The 24295-nt window shown below is 26.9% G+C and overlaps 3 protein-coding genes across 4 annotated transcripts; 2 read left to right on the top strand and 1 right to left on the bottom strand.

The window, feature by feature from the left end:
- Positions 1-5715: 5715 nt before the first annotated feature.
- LOC127741200 (uncharacterized) lies at positions 5716-11101 on the top strand (the record flags this gene model as incomplete). The annotated part of the gene is made up of 7 exons (XM_052253223.1): positions 5716-5928; positions 6533-6715; positions 8660-8752; positions 9343-9525; positions 9719-9824; positions 9907-10101; positions 10359-11101. Coding segments are annotated over exons 1-7 (1716 nt in total), but the record flags the coding sequence as incomplete, so codon positions are not given.
- An 80-nt stretch (positions 11102-11181) lies between these two features.
- On the top strand, positions 11182-12739 carry LOC107460535 (uncharacterized). Its single transcript, XM_052253187.1, has 4 exons — positions 11182-11323; positions 11682-11874; positions 12168-12234; positions 12675-12739. Exons 1-4 carry the CDS (start codon positions 11183-11185, stop codon positions 12703-12705), a joined length of 432 nt encoding a protein of 143 aa, XP_052109147.1. The 5' UTR covers position 11182; the 3' UTR covers positions 12706-12739.
- On the bottom strand, positions 12737-22651 carry LOC107460571 (probable trehalose-phosphate phosphatase C). Of its 2 annotated transcripts, XM_052253186.1 has the most exons (11): positions 22539-22651; positions 17603-17695; positions 16653-16746; positions 15299-15508; positions 15067-15207; positions 14773-14844; positions 14553-14678; positions 14392-14445; positions 14153-14254; positions 13845-14063; positions 12737-13274 (listed from the first exon to the last, which is right to left on the bottom strand). In XM_052253186.1, the coding sequence occupies exons 3-11, from the start codon at positions 16686-16688 to the stop codon at positions 13113-13115; spliced, it is 1122 nt and encodes a 373-aa protein (XP_052109146.1). In that variant the 5' UTR covers positions 16689-16746; positions 17603-17695; positions 22539-22651; the 3' UTR covers positions 12737-13112. The 2 variants fall into 2 exon arrangements, with proteins under 2 accessions (XP_052109146.1, XP_015934426.1); XM_016078940.3 differs by lacking the exon at positions 17603-17695.
- Between the last annotated feature and the right edge of the window lie 1644 nt (positions 22652-24295).

The following is a 24295-nucleotide window of genomic DNA, read 5'->3' as shown; positions in this document are numbered from 1 at the left end:
AAGAATCGTGTGGAGCTTTTAAAACTATATATGTTAATTCTTGAATGAATGGATGATATAGCTTTAAAAAGTTATTTCCTATGATAAAATCCATTCCAGAAATCTAACATATATATTGATGGAACAATGAACCTATAATTTTGAATAAAAATTTCAACTATTTCTGCTTTTTGGTCAATTTTATGTATTGATTTGTCAGCTATTCTAACTCTTAATGGTTTCTTTAATTTTTTCCAATCAAGTTTTATATTTGAACTAGCAAAGCATTGTGTTGCTCCAGAATCTATGAAAGCATTTATAAACTTTTCTCTTATTTTTATAGTAATAAATGTAGCATTATTACTCAGTCTCTGAGTCTGTTTCCGAGACATATTCAAAAATATAGTCTAGGTTGTCATCAGATTCTTCTAATGGTTCCATGAAACAAGACTTAGCAATTTCTATTTGTTTAGTAAGATCCTTTTTATCCTTCTTTTTCGGGCATTCATTTGCATAGTGTCCTTCTTCTTGGCAATACCAACATTTACAATTTTCTTTTTTATTTGGGCAATAGTTATTTCTTTGTCTTTTATTTTTATTGTTATTTTCCTTTCTAAAATATCTCTTTTTTCTCCAATTTAAATAAATGTGGCATTATTACTCAATCTCTGAGTCTATTTCTGAGACATATTCAAAAATATAGTCTAAGTTATCATCAGATTCCTCTAATGGTTTCATGAAACAAGACTTAGCAATTTCTATTTGTTTAGTAAGATCCTTTTTATCCTTCTTTTTCGGGCATTCATTTGCATAGTGTTGAGTTGCTTCTTGCATACAATGTTCTTTTATTTCCTCTCTTATTGCAGAGGTTGCTCCACCAAAATTATTTTCAATTGTTTTTCTATTTATTTCTCTTATAAATCTTCCCATTATAAATTTATTAGCAGGATATGGAAGTTTTGTTATATACATACTAAGATAATGATTTTTATCTTCTTCTTTTAATTTGTAATAATGTATTCTATATTCACATATGTAAGACTCCACATTACATAAATCATATATCTGGATATTAGCTAAATGATTTTTTGCTTCTTGATATTCTTTATTATAGACTTCTTGTCTATGATCTATAATATTTTTTCCAAAAAATTCTTTATATAGAATCATTATTATATATAATATCTTATCATAAGCTGATGTTTTTGTTTCTAATTCTTCTATTATTTGGTTTTCTATTGATGTCATATAATCCCTTATAGTTCCTTTAGTATGAAACCCTATGTAATTCCAAATGTCTCTTCCAGACAATTCACTAAGTTTTGGATTAGTAAAGGCTTCTAATAAGAAGGAATTCAACCAGTTTTCGAAAATTTCTTTTTCATTCTTTTTACAGTCTAAATTGAGCATTCTATCTCCTTCCATTTCCTGGATTTTAGGGATGTATTTTGATGGTATTTTTGTATATTTTAAATCTTTATTTATAAAACCTTTTTTAAAGGCATAATTATCAAACCCTGTTTCCCATTTAAATTGAGATTGATTATCCTTAGATGTTCTAACTTCATTTTTTACTTGTATTGGAATTGCTGGTTCTTCGTCACTTGAATAATCTAGAATGTGTTCTTCATTTTCTATGTTTTCAGAATTTACTAATTCTTTCTCTATTTGAAAACCATGTTCCATAATATTATTTTCTTGAGCCATTTTTAATTGTTTAAAAAGCATTGTAACTTCTAATTTTTCTTCAATATTCATAATTTCAATGGTGGTTTTACTTTTAAGTCTGTTATGTTGATTATATTTTAAAATTTTTCTTCTCTTTTTCCTTATTTCTTTGAAATTTTATGGATACTAATATTTCTTCAAGCATATCTACTATAGAATTTAATTGTGGGTTGAAGGTATGATAAAGATGTGGGGAATCATTTCCATGGTAACATTTTTTAGAAATTCCGTGTGAAAAATAAGTTTTTTCAGGTTTTTGAAGTCCTTCAATAAAACTTATAGTAAAATAAAGATTTTGAAAAAAATAATTTTGTATTAATTTTAAGAATTCGGTGTCACTACAATTAACATTAGTTAAAATCATTAATTTTGATAACTTAATTATTTCTTCTCTTAAATCTTCTAATTTATTTTTTTCCATTAGGTGACGCTTTTCTTTGTGAAGAGTTACGGTTTTGAGTGAAAAGTGTAGCTTTAAGATGTGTGGTTTAGATTTTACCACATCGTTAAATCTTTAAATCTGTACAGATTTAGATCTGTACCATATAATTCTCTATAAAATTATTAGTCAAACAAATATAAGTTAATTCAAAATTATGATCTATCTGTTTTTGCTAATTTTTCTTTTTTTACCAAATATTTTTGCATTATATTAGATAAATAATTTGTTATTTACCGTCTTTAACAATATATGGAGGTTACATTTGAAATATATGTTTAATAAATTTTATATTAAAATGTGAGAGTAAAATGTATATTAAAAATTCTTTCAAGTCATGAATATCGAGAATTATCGAATATATCAAAAATTCATTGAAAATGAGTCAAAATAAACTAGGTCAAACTAAGTTTAAATTCTACTGGCGGTTCAACTTATTAATTAATAATTAAGCCTAATTATAAAACTTAAACTCCATTCACAAAAAATTTATGAATTAATTTAAATAATATAAACATAATCTATAATTTTATATAAATAAATTATAATTCATATATAATAATTATAATAAATAATATACAATCAAACTAATTTACAAGTTAATTAATTAAATTTATCTAAATTTAAGTTTGACTCATTTAATAAACAAATTTAAATTTACACTCATCAATAATTTTAACTCAAAATTCTAAGCTTGACCTATCAAACGGTTAATAAATTAAATTTAAATTAACTCATAATAAATTGACTTTTTTACTTTTAATATCCTAATGGAGAGTAGTAGTATTTAGTCTATACATAATTAAATTTATTTCTTCGATCTCTCTCTTTATTAAAAACTAAATCGGTATTTTCTCTCTATTCATTAACTGTGTGTATCATTTTAAATTAAATAATATTTAATATTTAGAAAATAATTTATCTCACTACCATCTCTTCATTATTCCTAACTTATTATTAAGAATGGGACACTTGTTAAAAAATATTTCATAAATTAAATCACTTAATTAATAATAAATGAAAACTTAAAATAGATATTTGTTCAATTTTTATTGATAAAATGAATATGAATGAGAATATGAGAGTGCTGTTTGGACACGTCTCTAGTTCGTGTAATTAACAACAGCTCCCCTTACTCATCGTATAATACATACATTAATATATAATTTTCATTGAAAAGATGTATCAAAAGTCAAAACGAAATTAAGGCTAGCTAAAATGAAAAAGCCTTTATGCTACGAGTGACGATAAAATAATGTTAATATTTAAATTTGAATTCTCTAAATTTTAAATTTTATTTTAAAAAATAAAATATAATTTTTTATTATTTATTTCATAAATAAAATTAAAAAAATATAAAAAAATTTATTTAATAATAAAAAATCACATTTTATTTTTTAAAATAAAATTTAAAATTTAAAAAATTTAAATTTTTAATCTTTATCTAGGTTAATTGTAATATATTTATGTTAAATTTGATTAAAATTCAACTAAAGATTAACATGATTTTTGTGCATCATATATACACTTAGGTATTGATATTTGAAAAACAGACACATTGTTTATGTTTCGGATATTTAGACTTCTCTTGTTGAAGAGTATTAGAACTCAACAAATTTTATAATTTGTAGTTATCAATTAATTATTATTAATATTTTTAATGATATAAAATTATATTTAATAGTATAATTTTTTTTATTAGTTAATTGTTAATTCCATAGATTTTCTCTTCTCAAAATTATATATTGACTGATTGTTTTTAATAAAAAAACTAATTTAATTAGACGCTATTTTTTCAGTTAAATAAATAATTTTTTCAAATAATTATATTATGTCATATAAAACAATAGTTACTAATAAATCAATTATTCATATAAAATACATGTTAAAATAAATAATATATATTAAAATTAGTTAAACAACACATATATTTAAATATAAATTTAGTGTAATATAGCATTTTTGTTATAATAAAATATATATCTTAAACTCTCCAAAAAGTAAAAATTAAACAAATAACTTTAAAATAAAAATTAACTAATGTTGACTAGTTAAAAATTAATAATTTTTTATACTTATTGATTGTAATAAGCATTATAAAACTCAATAAATAAAGGAGAATTTTCTCATTTCATATGATACTAAAATAGACACACACAAAAATATGATACTAAAATGCTTCAAGTGAGACACCGAAAAAAAATGCTTCAAGTGAATAACAAAAAAGTTAAATAAATGAAAGAATAAAAAAAAGTGTTTTTTTTTTTGCTTTGTATGGCAATTTTATTAGAGAAACCAAAATGGAAGCCTGCAAAGATATGTTTGGGGACTATACAAGGAAGTATTATTTGGTTCATAAATAAAGGCAAGAAATGTCGCATTGATTTATCCAATTAATTAAGAAAAATGCTAAGCATTAAAATTTATTATTTTTAATTATTATTTAGTTATTAATTTAACTTTTTTAATTTAATTATTTTAGTTTAATAATTTAATAAAATATTTTATTTTATATTTTTAAATATTGATGACTAACTAATAACAAAAAATAATAAATTCTGAATAAAAATATTAATAACAAAAAAATTAGTAAAAAATAGTTAAAATTTATTTTATTTAATATTTATTAAATAATTAATAAATATTAAATAAACTAAGTTCTAATCTTTTTTGTCTCCTTAACAGAATTTTAACGACCTTCTAACATTCTTTATTAATTAATTCGAGAATATTTAATAACAAAAAATATTAGCAAAGATTGATAAAAAATTATTACAATTTTATTTATTACTTATGATGGACGGACACTGATACAGACACGGGACACGACACGACACAGAACACGCCGATACGCAAATTTTAAAATTTTATAAGATACGGGACATGTATACATATAAAATATAAAATATTTTATAAATTAATTTTTTTAATTATTTTTAATGTCTTATTTTATTTATATAAAGTATTTAAAATATTTTTTATTTTAATAAATAATAATATATATTATATTTAAATTTATTTCAAGAATATATATTAATAATACCAATGAGTTATAATTCAAATGACATAGTCTCTCCATACTCATCTAAGAGGTTGCGGGTTGGAGTCTCCACATCTTTGATAAAAAAAATATATTAATAATAAAACTGGACACGCTAAGAATATTTAGGTGTGTCCAATCGTGTAAAAAAAAACCGAAATATATCCGACACGCAAACACGACAACTCAACGAAGTGTCCGTATTTAATAATTTATTACACTCTACTAAATAAGGTAAGTTAGATATTTTTATCTTCTTAACATTATTGTAATTAATTATTATTGAAGCCAAAATGGCCTAAATATGAATAAACAATAAATGAAAGAAAAAGAAAATATATACATCTCTTTTTCTCTCTCTACATTATATGTTTTTTCCTAGATTTCTCCCTAATCAATACAGTGTAGCATCTAGCATGCATGTTTGGTTAGCTTCATTCACAATAACCCAAATTCTTCTCTAACATTTCAGGTTCTAATTCTCTTCTTTCTCTACTCTTGTTTTCTATACAGTTGAAAGAGGTTGACGATGAAAAGGAATGCGGGGTATTTTAGTCCAAATGGTGTGAGGGTAGGGTTCACCCCGAAGTTGTTTGAGTACCAGAGATGGTTACTTGTTGAACACAGAGCAGCTGAGTTGCTTCTATATCTTCAACCAAACTTAGATACACAACAACGCCGATACGACATCATTTCTTACTTGCAACGTCTCATCACCACTCACTGCTCTGCCTCCTGTCAGGTTTACTACTACAAAAATCTAAGTGACACAAAAAATCAGCTATAATTGATTCCATAATTGATTTTTGACTAAATTTTTAAAGCGATTTTTTAGATTCTAATTATACTATTATCATTTGAAAATTAATTTTTGGACATCTTAATTCCTTTTTGATAGTGATTCGATAAACAGAGTGATAAACTAATATTTTAATACCACGTTAAAAAAACTGGTGAAATGACATCATTAGTTTTTGGCGCCTAGTAAAAATAAATACGAAATTATTTTAATATATATTGATATAAAAATAAATACAAAAGTATTTCGATATATATTGATAACTAAAACGGTTTTTGCATATATCAAATTTATTTTTATTGGGCTTCAAAAATAAATTACACAGTTTTACCAATGTCCAATGTGACATGAAGATGTTTTTTTTTTTCAGAAATGATAATAATGTAATTGGAATCTCAAGAATAAAATCAGTACATGACGTGAATTTTCATTATACTTCGTCTAAGACCATTTTAGAATTTTGTTTGTTTGGGCACAAATAATGGAATTGTTAATTAAATGTGATATATGGCTCTAGTTAGGATTTGTGTTTTGTGTTGAGATATAGGTATTTGAAGTAGGGTCTGTACCATTGAAGACTTATCTACCTGATGGAGATATTGACCTAGCAGCATTCACTAATAACAATTGCGAAACTTTGATAAATGAGGTTCGTGATCTTTTATATGCTCAGGAGAAGATACCCGATGCTCAATTTCGAATTCAACATGTTCAGTATATACTGGCTGAGGTATATATATATATATAATATAATATAATGGTGCAAATGTAATGCTTCAACATTTTTTTTTGTATTGTGCTACTTAAGATTATTTTTTATTAATTTAATATTAATGATAAGAAAAAAGAAAATTAAAAAATTTTATATATTCTTTATTTACTCTTTTTATAATTAATTTTTATCAACATTAAATTAATAAACAAATAAAAAAAAGAAACCGATGGCACCGCTTTCCAACCTCCCAACGTTAACTTCACCTTACCTTTATCATTATCAAATATTACTATCAACTTCATTCTTCTTCTCACAAACCAAATACCGAACACCATCACAATTATCATGAACATAATTAATATGAACCTTTCACTGATGATACTACTACTATTCTTCTTCCTGGGCCTTTCTAATGGAGCCAACAACGTAACTGAAACTACTCCCAAGGTTCTTTTGGACGTGAAGTCATTGTTTCTTCAATACTTGTCAACAAACAATCTCACTGGAGAGGTTCCAAGTGAGTTTGGAAACTTGAGAGCGTTACAGAACTTGAGTCTCTCTTGGAACCAATTTCATGGTAGTACTATTCCTAGTACTATGTGTTCCAATAATGCATCAAAGTTGGTGTCTTGGGCTTCATGGTGTGATTCCAATTGAGTTAGCTCAGTGTGTATCATTGAAGGTTCTTGATTTGGCTAATAAATCTCTCCCTTCATTATTGGGAACCTTACAAATTTAGAGGAAATTTATTTGTACAGAAACAAGCTGAATGGTTCTTTTCCTAGAGAGATTGGGAAGCTTGGCAAGTTGCAAAGTTTGTCCCTTTTTGATAATCAATTATCTGGACAGATACCTTTGGAGATTGGTAACTGTTTAGGGTTGCAATTGATTGATCTTTTTGGAAACCAATTCAGTGGTGGGATTCCAATCACTATTGGAAGGCTTAAAGAGTTGAATTGGTTTCAACTTAGGAATAATAACCTTGAGGGGAAAATTCCTGCCACACTTGGTAACTGTCAAAAGATGACGACTGATCTGGCAAATAATTAGCTATCAGGTTCAATTCCCGCAAAATTAGGGTTCCTGACAGGATTGAATCAGCTCATGCTATACAGCAATTCTCTTAAAGGTAATCTTCCTCACTAGCTTGTAAATGTAGCAAACTTGACAAGAGTGAACCTTTCAAGGAACAAGCTTAATGGTAGTTTGGCTCCATTGTGTAGCTCAAGTTCATTTCTTTCCTTTGATGTAACTCATACTGAATTTGATGGTGTGATTCCCTTTCAATTGGGAAATTCTCCTCCTTTTGATAGGCTCAGATTAGGTAACAATAGATTTCCTGTTGAAATTCCAAGGACATTGAGGAAAATTATTGAAATGACATTGTTAGAGTTATCAAGAAACTCACTCTGGACCAATACCAGATGAGCTTTCCTTGTGTTACAATCTTTTCCACATTGATCTGAACAACAATTCGCTGATCGGACTGATACCGTCGCTCGGAACCTTTCCGGAGCTGGAAAAGCTTAAAACCTGAATACACACAAACTTTTTTTTCCACTACTTGCTCTCTTTTACCCTTTCTAACACCTAGAATCCCAGTCCTACTTATTTTCCATCCTTTATTGACAATACTGCACTTTTCCACATAACACAAACCATACTTCCTATAGTAGTATGTAGTATGTAGCAGCCTTTTTCAATGTTCATTCATTTCTTTGCCAATTCCCACACAATCCAAAAAAACTAAAAAAATTTAGGTTGTTCTTACTATAATTAATTACCATTAATATTAAACTATAACAATATAAAATATTAGAATGATGAAATATTTTCGTATTTTATACTAAAATTATCCGTATACAAAAAATTTAGCCGTAATGTGTTACGTTTCTATCTATTATTCAATATTATGTTTATTTGCATTAATACATGCATGAATTATTGTTATTATTGCAGGTCAAGATAGTAAAGTTCATAATAGAAAATTTTGTAGTGGACATATCTTTTAATCAGCTTAGTGGCTTATGTACGCTTTGTTTTCTCGACGAGGTGAATATTCATTTTTCACCAACCTTTAATTCTCAATTTCATATTTTCCCTTTATTTGTTATATATTTACTCCTCAAGATGCTATAGTAATTAGTACTATAGTTTAGTCCATGGAATATTTGTAATATCAATTCAATAAGATTTTACAAAAATGCATATGACATATATAAGAATTTTAAAAAGAATAAGTACAGAAAACTACTTTTTAACTAGCTAGTCAATTTTACTCTATTTTTTATTATAAAATTATTATCTTAACTCTAATCTTTTTTTTAATAAGATTTAGAATTTAGAATTTAAAATTTAAAAAATTGACTAAAATTGGTTGCAAAAATTAACTCTCTCATTTTATATTTTCTAAAAGGTTATATGTTTGGCAAAATATAATAAAATACTACAGGACATAGATTTGTTTGAAAATTAAAATATGCACACAAAAGCAGTAATTAAAATGCAAATAAAATTTGTCTATCTAATAATAGTATTAGATATATATAAAAAAAAAGAAATAAGGAGACAAAATACAAAAGTTTAACTAATTGTGTGTTGTTCTAACAATACTATTACTTGTTTATTCTATGATGTTCCAGGTTGACAACCTGATAGGACATAATCACTTGTTCAAAAGGAGTGTGATATTGATAAAAGCTTGGTGTTACTATGAGAGCCAAATCTTGGGAGCATATTATAGATTAATGTCAACCTATGCACTCGAAACTTTAGTCATATACATATTTCATGTTTACAATAAGCCATTTTCTGGCCCACTAGAGGTTACAACTTTACAACAACAAATTAAACATCATTTTTGTTTAAGTACAAACTCGCACGTGAAATTGATAGTTAAAGAACCGTTAGATGACCATTTAATCAAATATCTAAAATCATCTCACGGTTTTTAACTATCAATTTAACATAATAGAAAAAATTTTGATATTATTTTTTCAATTGGTGCAATTATGTCAGGTACTTTTCCGATTTCTGGAGTTCTTTAACAAATTTGATTGGGATAACTATTGCATTAGCTTGTGGGGACCAGTGCATAAAGAGTGTATTCCGAATACGATGAGAGGTACATTTTAATTTAATTAATTTCTTGTGTTAAGATGGTATATATGATTTGACTAATAAGTTAATTGTTTGAAATGAGATAGCGGAAGCTCCAAGAGGGGATAGGGAAGTGTTGCTGCTGAGTGAAACGTTTCTGAGAAGTTCTATAAGCTGTTACAGCGTGCCAAGAATCAATGAAAACAATAACAATGTTAAAGAGCAACCTTTTTTTTTCAAATGCATCAATATTGTTGATCCCTTGCGTCCCAACAACAACTTGGGCCGAAGCATTAGCAGGGGTATTTTTATTTTACATGCATTATGCATCCTTTCTTTGCGTGAAAACTCACATGCAACTGTCTGTGTTTATCTGAAGTTGATATTTGAGAATTGTTAAATGATTTAATAAGTTTGACTAAATAATCATCTAATGATTTTTAACTATCAACTTCACATGAAGATAACTGTATGTAAATTTTTACCAAATACAAATATCTGATTAAATAGTAGCTTAATTAATTGCAGTGATTGTGCTTTTTTTTTTTTGTCTTATCAGGTAGCTATGTTAGGATAAAGAGTGCAATTGCTAATGGAGAAGAGAGGATAATCAGATTGTTGGAATCTGCAGAAGAGAATGTGATAGCAGAATTTGATTCCTTCTTCAAGAACACATGGAACAGAAGTGGCAAAGGTTACTGGATACCATCATTTCATGAGAATAATAATTCTTCATCAAAACATGTCAATGAAATTGGAACCTCCTTTGATGCTGCACCATCATCATGGAGCCCAAAGAGTAGCACCACTGGCAGCATTGCCAATAGTTCCAAGTCCTCTGATACTAGAAAGGATCACACAAATAATAAGAATAATAATGCAGCCATTGTTACTGATCAAGGTTCTCATCGTCATCATCATCATCATCATTCTTCTTCAATGAATGAATCAGGAGATAGTGCTTCAAATGTTATCATCAACAATGAACTTTCCGGTGTTAACATGCCTTGCTCTAACCCTGATGCACTACCTCTGTATCTTCTTGAACAACAAATCAATAATTTGAAGCTAGGTAACAACAATAATAATAATAATCTCCAAGCTCAACAAGAAAAGAGTGATAACCAAGGCGTATTACCTGGTCCTATGGCTTTGAACATGGAAAGTACATTATTAGCTGATGTTTTGGAGGGTGATTTTGCAAGCCATTGGAAGAACATGCAAAATGCAAGACTAAGTTTAGATGGAAAATTGCAGGGTCCATTTTGTTGTTCTGGTTCACCTATAATACCACCGCTTCAATCACAACTATTATTGGGAAAATGTCCTCCTCTTAGTTGTGCTAGTATTGTGCCAAATATGATGCTACCTTCTTCTGGGGACATGAGTCAGAGTCATCCCTTGCTTCCTCTGATGCAAAATTCTGGACCCAATTGTGAGAGTGTTCCAGTTGGTTTTGGTGAGCATCCAAGACATCATAAACTTGGGACTGGGACATTTATTCCAGATCCAGAGAGTTACAAGGTTAGTTATTAATAATATGATCAACAATAATATTGCTCTTTTTGTTTTTAGCTACCTTATTAATGTGCTACTATCTATTTTGTGATCTTCTGATGTGGCTTGATGAATTTGGTTCTATATATTGTTCCTACATTTGATTTGAGGAGAAAATGTAGGTGGTAAGATTTTGTTGCTCATACAAGTAAAGCGATCTATTCTTTGATAAGTAAAAGAAAAGTCATAAATGGTGATTGAATTGTCCTCTGATTCTCGAATATTAATGATAAAGAAGGAGAAATTTTAGTTCAGCTCTCTTCTTTATCAAAGACTAATTCCTTCTGATTATGATGTTAATGATTGCATTAAAATTTGCATGCAGCAAAGGGTTAAATTTCATGCAAGAAAGCGTAATTATGACCGTCCTAGGGAAGGTAGGTTCAATTACGAATATGAAAGGACAAATAGTGGTGGTGCTGACTATAATTATGGGAACCTTGTATGGAAGCCAGTGGAGATTAAGCGTTACACGAATATTGGAAACCATAAAGAAGCATCCAGTTCTTCAACTGCTGGTGAGTCTCTTAATTAATTAGCAAAAATATTATTTGTACGTCAAAATCAACCACTAAAATCAGTCAACAATGTATTTATATATAAATACATGTATAGTTTAATTTATTTTCAATGTGTATTTATATTCCAACATATATTTTATACGCTAGTGACTGATTTTGGTGGTTGATTTTAATATACACGTGTCATGGTTGATTAATTAGTACTTTTATTTATCACATTTACATCACATAATAACTTTTATGTGATTTAAGAGTAAATTGAAAATTTGGTTTTGTTGGGCAATTCTCAGGTACAAATTCTGAAAAGGATTTTGCACATTCTTCTTCTAATCAGCCATCATCCCCCAATATTAGCGGGTAATGTTCAATTAATTTGGAATCTTTTCATTGATAATCAGCTGCTATTTGACGTGGTAATTGACTATATTGACAATGATTGTGAACTCAAATTAAGCTAGCTAACTAAATTAATCTTAAGTTGCTTGTTATTTTCTTTGATTTCGATTGATAAGTTTAGTTTGGTAAACTTTGTCATACATTGATTCTCTGCCTAATTTGTGTGCATTATATTATTTTGAATATTTCTTACTTAACTACTATTGCTCGAGACATAGATGAAATTTATGTTTCATAAGATAGTAAAGTGTGGAATCGATTTTAAAATAAAAAATAAAAAACTAATTTAACTGTAGGAACTTCAATGCTTATTGTTATTTGTAGGTTTATGATATTTTTCATGCCACCTTATCAAAATTATTTTATGTGATCCTAATATGACTATTTATTGCATTCAACAGGGTTAATATGAAAGACTCTACCTCTCAATGAAGATGATGCTGATTTCCTCTCGCTGTTCAGAGCCAGAGTGTTTTTTTTTTAATTATTATTTTGGTAAAAAAAATGCTATATACAATTTATCTTTTTTTTTTGGGAGGATATTATAATAATTTTATATACAACATTTATAAAATTGTTATTTTGAGACTATATATATTTTAGATGAGCATGTTGATCTTTCATGAAACCTATTTACAACATGGGAAATATACAAGGCTTATATTGTACAAACCCAAGTACTATACTGAAAAGGGAATTAAATAATTATGATAGTTATATCCCACATTCACCAAAATCCATTGTGGGAAATAACTATATATGTGGAGTGCCAAAAATCTTCTTCACTTTGTGATGATGATGATGAACCTATTTTAATTTTTGTGCCCTTTAATGAAAACTTAAGGGCATGGTTTTGGGATAGAAGAGCTTTTCATCCATTTTGCAAGCTTTGTCAAGAAGATTAGTACTTCTGATGGGTCACGCAAAGAGTAGAAAGCATTTGTTTCTCTTGGAATTGAAGACACTAGAATTGGATACCCTTGACCTCTTCTCTTTATTACCTGCATAACAAGCCTCTTGTTACCATATATATCTTATCATCAAAAAGTCTTGAGAACCAGCTGGTTTTAGTAATTTTGATCAGTAATTGACTAGCAAAACAAATAAAAGTGCTGCCCCTAAACTTTCTCAATACTAAATTATCGTCAACAAATAAATTTTATTGATTCATGTATGCAAACTCTAGTAAATATGAATGTAGACTGTGTTGACTCATGTACGCAAATTATGTGTTTTTTTCATGCAAACCCCTGTAAATGTATAAATTATTGTTGACCAAAAGCTGATTCAAAATAATAATATTTGTTAATCAAACACCATTTATTTGCTCTAAGAAAACAAAAAAATTTCACAAATTATTACATACTCATAGAGTATTTAACCGACTTGTGCTGTATTTATTATTCATTAATAAGTGTTGTAAACATGCAAAACATGTATAGTTTGATTTATGCCACTATTATATGTTAGTATATAATATTTTTTAGTCAATATATTTAGATCTTGTATTGAGATAAAAATATACTAGAAATTAAAGTAATAAAATGTGAGATTGATAAGTTGGTAATTACCTTAAATGCATCTTCATCAGTTCGATCATCTCCAATATAGAGAGGAAGGATATTGGTAGAAGAATTTAAGCCTAAAGTGTCAAGAAAATACTCAACAGCATTGCCTTTGTTCCATTCTATGGATGGTCTTATTTCCAAGACCTTTTTACCCTCAGTTAACCGAAATTGTGGATTCTCTTCAAGCACACATTTCACTTTCTTCTCCAAAACACCATAATCCTGAATAATTAAACATAGCTTAATTAGTTGCTTGTTATTGTTAACCAATAATTAGGAAAAAATAATTATAGCAATTAATTAATGGTTACCTGTTCTTGAACTTGTCGAAAATGTACAGAGAGACAGAATCCATTGTCCTCTACCCTTGCACCTTTTATATCCTTTACTTCATTCTCTAATCTTCTAACTATCTGTTTCAATAATAACAATCATACACTAATTAATCAAGTGTTGAAAATCTTTGACTTTGACCAATACTATATATGATTCAATTATAATATTAGGAGTTTTTTTTATTACAATAAACTATTTTATTTTATTTGCTGACCTGCTGAATTGCCGGCAAAAACTTCTTGGCGGGTTGAAAGGGCACTCCATTGCCCTAAAATTAAAATAATATACATTAATATTATTATTATTATTATTATTATTGGTATCTTTGAAAACTAAATTGCAAAAAGGGTTCAAGAATCTGAAAGTGTTACTCACTTTTGTGTTAAGGTTCATGTCACAATGCTTAGCATTAGAAGATCCAATTGCCATTAATGGTGCCATTATGTCCATTCCATGGCTCCCAGCATAATATAAATTATTTAACTTCACAAAATCTTTTACCTAAATAAATATAATAATTATTTAACTAAATAGTAAAAAAAAAGAAAAGAAATTAGAAAATGATATATACTAAAATTAAAATTTTATTTATAACCTTTTCTCTGCTTCTTCCACTGATTATTGCTGTTGGAAAATAAGTAGCAACTTCACGGACTGCAGCACGCATCTGTCATACACAATTAATATTATAAGGTTTTTGTAATTAATTAATGAGTTAATTTTGATGTACGGATAGTGTAAAACGTTTTATACAATGGTGCAATTACATCCGTTTTTTTAGATGATCATTCACGTATCATTATATAATTGAATGCACATATAAAATTACTGACAGTGCATTAAAATTAAATTCTTGATTAATTAGTCAAGTAATTAAGTAATTAATTACCTCATCAGACATGAAAGCTCGATCAGGGTCATTGACAATTGGTGATAAGGTGCCATCATAGTCTAGGAAAACGATGATCCTCTTCCCCATTGCTGAGTTCATCAATCTATCAAATGAGTGCAATGCTGAAGGGTGCTTTACCTAATCATTAATCATGCAAACTTCTATTAATAAATTTGATTCATTATATATTTGTTAATAGATATAGTTTGTTTAATAAGTTGGCACTTACCATCCATGAATCGTAGGGTAAGGAGAAGGAACACGTGTCATTATTATTGGAATCCATGAGAATCCTTCGACGAATTAGAGTGCGTTCGTTAGAATCTGTTAATGATGCCTCTTCTTTTACTTTGAAAATAGGTTGTGTTATCCTTTTAGTGCTGTGTGATGTTGGAACTCCCATTGCCTCTTGTAATTTCGTTATCTTCGTCTTTATAATCTGTTAAATCAAAATCGATATAATTAATATTTTTTAACAAGAATGAAAAAATTAATTACAATTGAAGGATTGAAAAGAAATCGTGAGATTAAGAATTCAATGTGTGACAAATTTTTGTGCAAATTTCAGAATGAATTTTTTCATAGATCTATTTTAAAAATATTATTTGTACACTAAAATTAATTACTAATGTATTTATATATAATTTAATTTTTTTAATGTGTATTTATATTCTAATATATATTTAATAACTAACTTTAGTGACTGATTTTAATATACACGTAGCATTACTGGATCTATTTAATAGAAGAACTAATCACAATATATAACTAGATTAGAAATATAATTAATATAAAATTATTATCATTATATTATTCTACAATAAATTTATTTTGCCTCCAAACATTGTGGCATAGGCCCTTCTAGTACTGGTGTACTTGCATGTATTTTGTATTAATGATTAGATTTATTAATTTTTAATAATTAATTATATATAATGAAATATGTCAATAATTATAATATTTATGTCGTATCTTTTTAATAATTATAAACTTTATTAACAATTACTGATTAATTAATGAGATTTGTCAATAATTCAACGTTCTATATCATAACTTTAAATAATTAAGTTGATTTTTTTTACTACTTAAATTAATATTTATTATTTTATTATTTTGACAATATTTAATAAATATATATAAAATTCACTTTAATATTTGTTTATTGCGTGCTACAAATTTTTTTATTAAATCTAAGTACTTTGTACTTTTTTATTTTATAAATTGTTTGGTATTAATATAAATAACAAAAAAAATATATGAGGTTGTTTTATATAAGTTAAATACATGTATGAATAATTTATTTTAAAAATATATTTTAAATATAAATATAAATAAATAAATATTTTTCGTGCATTATAGAAATACATTCATTAATTTTATTTTAGATAAATATTTACATATAATTATTTTTATATAAAATTAATAATTAAAAATTATTAAATAATAATTTAATAAAATATATCAAATCATTTAATAGTTATCAACTAATAACTTCACCTCAAGAATAAATTTTTACCTTTATTTTTGTTGTATCTTTGTGTGGAATTATATAAGTAATAGAAACTAGAAAATAAGTGTATTACCTTGAAAGTGGCAATGAGAATAAACATATAGTTCATGTTCAATTGGAATTGGGAAGTGCAATTCCTTTCTACTCCTTCAGACACTACTAATTTCCTGAATAAAAGAAATCAATAATAATTATTTAATTCGGCAATATTAACTGAAAATTTACCAATTGTTTAATCAACTGGAAGAAATAATAATAATAATAATAATAATAATAATAATAATAATAATAATAATAATAATAATAATATGTACTCTATGTACTCTACTTATTTTACTAAATTATATTTATTTGACTAATGACTCTATGTACTCTACTTGCTCAATGTTTTTGTTCAAATAATAATAATATGGAAGAAGTCGATTTTTGGGCCTATAATTGATCATGGACTTCAAATCTAATTACAATTGAGTCCCACTGAGAGTGAAATAAAGTAGATAAAATGTAAAGGAGTTTTTAGACAAAAAAAAATGAAAAAAAAAATCTAAAAGACTCTCTCTAGTGAATAGGAATAAAAAGTTACCAAAAAACTTCTCTCTTTTGCACTTATTCCCACTNTATTATTATTATTATTATTAAGTGTAATCTTAATCATACTTAATAAATGTTTTTAAGAATTGAACTTAAAATATGATGTTTAAGCTACCCAAGTAACTAGTATTTGTGATATAATATAAGTCTCATGATTGTTATTTATTTGTTTTATTTCTTGTCACCTCAATTAAAAAGTTTAGTGTTAGACAGTTTCAAATGTAACCTTATGGATGAGGGATATTTTCTAAGCGACGTGTATACTAAAATTAACCACCAAAATCAGTCACTAACATAGAATACAAAATTTATATTTTGTTTGTTTTACGAGACATATATGATTAAACCACCAAAGTAAATTAGAGTTTCATAATATTGTTTATCGGAATAAAATAAAAATTTTAGTCAAATATTACGCAATTCTTTACATACTAAAGTAGTAGTCCACCATGTAGATACCCCCAATCCATTTAGCATGCTCTTAAAGATTGCCTTGAAAAGAAAGAGGACTTTATTTCGTTGGCACTGTATCCAAAAAAAATAGTTAAAATGTTTGATATAAAAATAACTTTCATCAACATTAACTCACTTATTTACTTAATTAAGTGTCAAAAATTTAAATTCGGATTAAAAAAATATCATGGATAACAAAAATAAAAAGTTTTCACTATTTTAGCATAAAAGACTTAATATGATAATACATAATAGTATACTTACAAGGAAATAATTATCAATTAAAATCATATAGTTAATATGAAAATAAGTTGCACCCATCAATTTCGAACAACAATTATAATATAGGAAAATGCTGTGTTTTCGCTTTCAAAACCATAACCTAACAAATAATGTTATTTTCCGGTGGGCCAAGCAATTAAGGAATAAAGTATGCAAACCCAAATGAAGGTCATTTTCCACATGAAGATTTTTGCCGGTTTAAAAAGAAAAACAAAAGAAACAAGAAGAAAAACAAAAGGTAATAGTAATAAGTACATTATTGAAACATCTTAGATTTTGACAACTTTGTCTGAACACAATGGCAAAGTTTGTAAGACCACTGTCGCAAAAGAATGGAAATTAGTCGATTCTGACTCAGATGAAAGTGACACAAGCTTAAAAAACATAGTTAAAGTTCTTCAACCAAAGCCTATATCTAACCCTTACTAACCTATATGTTGGTTAGGCTTTTTTTTTTAACTTTCTTTTTCGTTTTTTTTGGCTCCACTTAACTACCTCTTTAATCCCAACGACTACCTTCCAACTGAATCCATTTTATTTTTTTCCTCCAACTAATTTCTAAAATATCCTTTTTATTGAAGATAAATCTCTAATCACTAATCACAATATTCTCTCTATATAATTAAATAATCTAACTAACTACCAACTATATCAAATCTTTGGATATGGCCAACCTATAATGAATTATATTAACATGACAAAACATTATGAGTTGGATATGCTATATATATTTGCTAGTGGATTTCATTATGAGATCAATAGTTTCAACAATAATTATACCTTTTTTGTTCTTCTATTCAATTATTTTTCTTACCATAAGTATACTACTTCTACTACTTGTACTGAATTACTATTACTCTTACTATACAAGTACAAACTACTAAATTCTATGCATGGTAATTGAAATGGTTAATTAACATCATGATGTAACTTGATAATAAATAATACAGAGCCATAAACTGGTCATGCATGGCTAGAAAGATGCATATACTAGTAGATAGCTAAATAGCTTTCACTAAAATAATAGAGATTAAATAAATAAATAAATAAAGAGCATTATTATGATTTATGAGGAATAATGCTAGCTGTGCCATGTGAAACTACAGCAAATATGTGCTGACCTACTTATTGGAGTGCAGATACTGACATACATACATAATAATAGTGAAATTAAAGCCACAAAAAATTGTATGTTCCTTATAGATCAACCCAGATCAAACGAGTGTAAAAGGATTTCCACTGAAAATAATATATATGTTCTACCTGCCATTCAATAAACAAATATTTAGCCTTACTCATAACCGAGACAAAAGGGTCACTACTCACTAGACATACAAAAGTAATAGTAATAATACTAATAATTAAATTAAGTATATATAGCTAGGCTATATCTAAAGTGTGTGTACTAGCTACATATTTTCATTGATATGTCACGTTACTAGACATTTAATTTTTTATGTACAATAATTACTATATAAAAAAAACATATATTATTGTGTCTAGAAAAATATTTGACTTTTTATAGTATATAATGCACAAAAAGATAAAACATTTTTTTATTACTTTTTATCATATGAAGCATGACTTGTACCCATAGATACAAGAAGAAACAAAACATGCTGGTTGACAATTGACAAAAACAGGACAAACTATGTTGAGCAAGGTAGGTGAACTCAAGTTCGTGAATAACCTTTATATAAAGAGGAAAATGAATAAATAAAAAAAATAATAAAAAGAAGAGAATATCATTACAAGAGTAAAAAAAGACTAAAAATTAAAGTAAAAGAATGAAGAATAAGACAAATGCCACGCAACAAGAGTACACGTGTATCCTATGTAACGAAAAACTCACTTATACTTTTTACCACTTAAAAAGAAAAAGAAGGGAAAAAATGAAGAAAAGAAAAAGGCGGTTGAAGTTACGCCAAGTGAAAAAGGACTTTTGACTTTTTATTCATGAAGCCGAAAGTTTTATAAACGAAAAATAGGACTAACGAGTAAAGTAATGTAATGGATGCTAGTTAATTTAATTTAATCTTAGAAAGACAAAAGAGATTCTTCACGTGTCGGTTGATGCATGATAAGGTAAAAAGTTGAGAGTTGTAAGGTTCACACGTATATACGTGAATGTTGTATCAAGAAATCAAGACATACTAGTAACGACAAATTGGTCAAATCCAATGAAAACTACTTATGAGATTTGTTAAAGTTGAAGAGTATGTACTTCTCCTCTAATAATCAACCTTATAATTTGTTTCATAATAAGGGTCCTAGTACTAGCACAGAATTAATTAGTATGACAAATATCAAGTAACAAGTATTAATACTTTTAATAGAAAAATAAACAATAAAACAAAAATATTGATCGTCTAATATTTATCTTTTAATACATTGCATGAATAAATAAAAACATGCTTTGAATAATTATTTATCTTTATGTGAATTTTAAATATTATAAATATTTTTAAACTACATGTCAAATATGTCAAATGTATACTAATTTTTAACAAAATATGACAAACTTTGATTGCCTAGAAATTGGAAGTCAATTAATTAGTTTAAAAAATGGACTAACGGAAAGAAAAGAGTATGGGCTTAAAATACTAGAGAAGAGATTTAATTTGACTATAATGGAAGAAAAAAAATTGCAGCAGAGATTCCCTAATGGCGTGAAACAAAAGTAAAATAGGGACAGGTGAATAAACAATTGATTGGAACTTGAGAGGGCCAATGCATGTCTTTGGTCAGAGACACACTTTAGATATATACGTGAGATCTTGTCATGGAGGGTCTACACCTATATATATATTTCTTCATAATTAAAAAAATAAAAAAATAACTATATTATATATTTTTACTATAAACTTGGGGTGAGTGAGTAGGTATAGAATAAAAGTTGCATGCATGCAGCATATAAATACATGCTAACAAGTAATCATATATTAATTTATACGGTCAATGACTTGTCCCAGTTGCAATAAGAGATTGGCATAAAAACTTTTGCCGTTGATTCAGGTGCTTTCTAAAATATAATTTTAAGAAAACATAGATAGATATATAAATAGAGTTCTTGCACTCTGCCGTATTGGCTATTAAACAAAAGCAACAAAATCCAGCCCTCGGTTTTTATAGGGCATGAACTCATAAACCATATTAAAATTTTTAATAGCATTAATATTTAATTTAACACTCTTGAAACCGACAGCAGCTTGCACATAGAGAGACAGACGCATCTATAAACAGAAAATAAATTTGATATTATAATTTATTAAAAAAATAGAAAAAGCTTAAAAAGAAGCAAAAGGGTATTTGAGTATGTGAAGAATAGAGGAGACTATGAGAAAGAGACACGAAAGAGAAAGGTGCATGTAAAAGAGGGTATGTGTCAGCATAGAACTGGTGGCGATCCACTTAAAGAAGAAACAGAAACAGAACATGTCCTATTCATTTTGCAATCTATCCAACTATGACTTAACTTTAACCGTTATGTAGGTACATGTCCTTTCACCTAATCTCTTTGCCCCTTCCTACTTCATCCTCCTAACCTCTAACATACAACTCATATATAATTCTTTTCGACATGGATAAAAACTTAGCTATATGCAACTTTTCATCAAATATTTTATTTAGTACTTTTAATTATTGATTTAATTCATGGTATATTTTTAAAATATTTTCAATCATTTATATTTTTATATTATAATTAATCAATGAATAAATTTTATAGCATTATTTTTTAAGTTATGAGAATTCTTATAATGATATAAAATAGATAAAAACTCAGGTGCATTGAATTTTACCTAAAATTAATAGCTAAAAATAATTAAATAATTTAGTTAATTTTATTAAATTTTCATCTAACTGGATATAAATTTTTGTCTATAAAATATTTAAAATTTAATTTTTGTCATTTTAAATATATAATTTAAGAAGCATTTTAACTATAATAGAACCCACCATTATTTTGTGATATGTTAGATATATAGTTCAGAAGAGCCCACCAACCTAATAAAAGCCCAAGGAGAAGCCCGCAGTGGCGTGGTCAAAATCAAAGTGAATCACCCGCTGACTACCGAGAAGCCAGCGCGTGAGGTTAAAGGTCAGAGTGGTTAGTTGTTTCGGTAAATAGGGAAAAGAAAAAAAACTAATTCCAACTGCTTTTCTCGTTTCTTGCAACGACCTTTTATATATATATATATAATTTTTTTTCGTGTTTCTTTTTTCCATAAATCCAAAAAACCATGGTTATTATGAATGAAATTAAAAAATAAAATAAAATGAAAACAATAATAGAGAAAGCATGTGAAGGTGTAGAATGAAATCAATAATAACAATGAGAGACGTGACTGAGAGGGAATCAAAACCAACAACAACAAATAAATAAATAAATAAATAAATCAACACCGATGAAGAGGAAGAAACCAAATTCGAGATATGAATATGATTCCACCGACAAATTATTGGAAAAATAAAATAAAATAGAATGGAATCTTAGCTAATGACACGCAATGAAGTGAAAACAAATAGTAATTTAGCTGGAATTAGAACAATTAATCGCATTACAAAATTTATTGATTAACATTCTAATACGCATAATAATGAGAAAACAAAAGAGAAGAATAACGTGACTTACTGAGATAAATTGTGATGGAATGAAAATTAATCAGGTGTTGCGAGAAAACCCTGGCTTTTGCGGTTGAAGAAAGAAAAGGAGAAAACGTTGATATAACGAAAGAGACAGAGAGACAGAGAGAATTGAAGAGGAGAAAGGGGAGGGAATAGAGAAGAAGAAGGGGTTTATTTATAGAAGTTGAAGAAGAAAGAGGAGAAGAGGGTTTAGAAGATTTTGGGGTTTGGGTGAATGCCAAGTGCTATTAGTGGGCCCACCCACTTTTCATTTTTGCATGCTATTATAAAACCCTTATTTGTTTTTCTTTTTTGGGGGATATTCTACTATATTCCGTGACTATCAAATAAAATATAATATTTGTTACTCTTAATTGATTTTTCTATGTTGCTGGCTTTTACTTTTTTAGTCTATGCATTTCATATCTATTGCTGTTTTAGTCAAACTCTATAAATTATATCTCATTGAAATAAGAAAAATAGAATTTTAATAAGGATAAATATGAAATTACGTTACAATTACAATGTATTAGTGATCTAGTTTTTTAATAATATTCATGTTAAATGTAAATATTATGGAACACAAAGAAGTAACCTTTTGTTTATTTATTTCTTTTTCAAAAGTAAATATGCTGAATTTTTCTTTGAACATTTATTTCAATACAGATAGATTTCATTTTGTTGAAGAGAGAGATTATAACATGTAGCACAAAAAGTCATTAGTATAAAAAAGAAACGGATTTTCCAACAAAACGCAAAAAAATACATCAAATCAATTTGAAAAAAATAGAAAAGAACATAACAGAAAAATGTATTCTTGGAGGAAAATATAACAATAAACAAATGATTTTTTTAAATAAAATAAAAAAATTAATTTCTTAAATAAGATTTTTTAACTTTAATTTCTAGGAGTACACAAGAGTACATAAAAATAAGTCGTATTTTTTTTGGAAAAATACTAATTTTTTTAGCTTATAATTAAAAAATTCTTGTTAAATATACTTATTCCTATGTACGCGAGACGATTCGAAAAGGAATGCGACAAACTCTATAAAATTATAGAAATTCGTTGGAGTTCGACAAACTCACTCTAATAAAAAAAATCACATTTCTAAAATTAAAGTTGAAATATTGTATTTGGAGAAATAATAATTTTTTTTTTAATTTTATTTCAAAAGAAATCTCAATCAACAAAACAATCTCAAAAAAGTGTTATTGTTTCAAAGATTTAATGTAAAAGTTAAATTCAGAAAAAAATAAACGTTGTAAATTGTCATAATGAAATCGAACTTGTAGATTTAATCCCAAAATCTAAGTCACTAAGCAAAGCATAATTTGTGTGTATATAAGCCTTGATAATTATATATATTAGATAAATCTTAAACTGAACTATAATAATATGTTTATTTAATTAAATTTAAAAAATATTAGTTGACTATTATTGACAACTCAATGATTTTACAAAATTATTTACTGATTAAACTTTGATAATTACAATTGTAAATATGAATACTATTTTCTCTCTTCACTTGATAAGAGGACGTTATGAAACAAGTACTGAACTAATAATATCAAAAGATTTAAATTTTCAATATTTAACGAAAAAAAAAAGAGGAGCACCTACAACTAACCTATTAAGATATGAAAAACAGATAATGATTGAGACAAAAATGGTTAAAATACTTTGTATAAAATGATAGTTAATTAAAAATTATTAAATAATTTAATATGTATGGAATAAATAATTTAATATAATACATATTC

Source organism: Arachis duranensis, chromosome 8, assembly GCF_000817695.3.
Source record: "Arachis duranensis cultivar V14167 chromosome 8, aradu.V14167.gnm2.J7QH, whole genome shotgun sequence".
In the NCBI taxonomy this organism is placed as follows: Eukaryota; Viridiplantae; Streptophyta; class Magnoliopsida; order Fabales; family Fabaceae; genus Arachis; species Arachis duranensis.
This window is presented reverse-complemented; position numbering and strand designations above follow the sequence as displayed.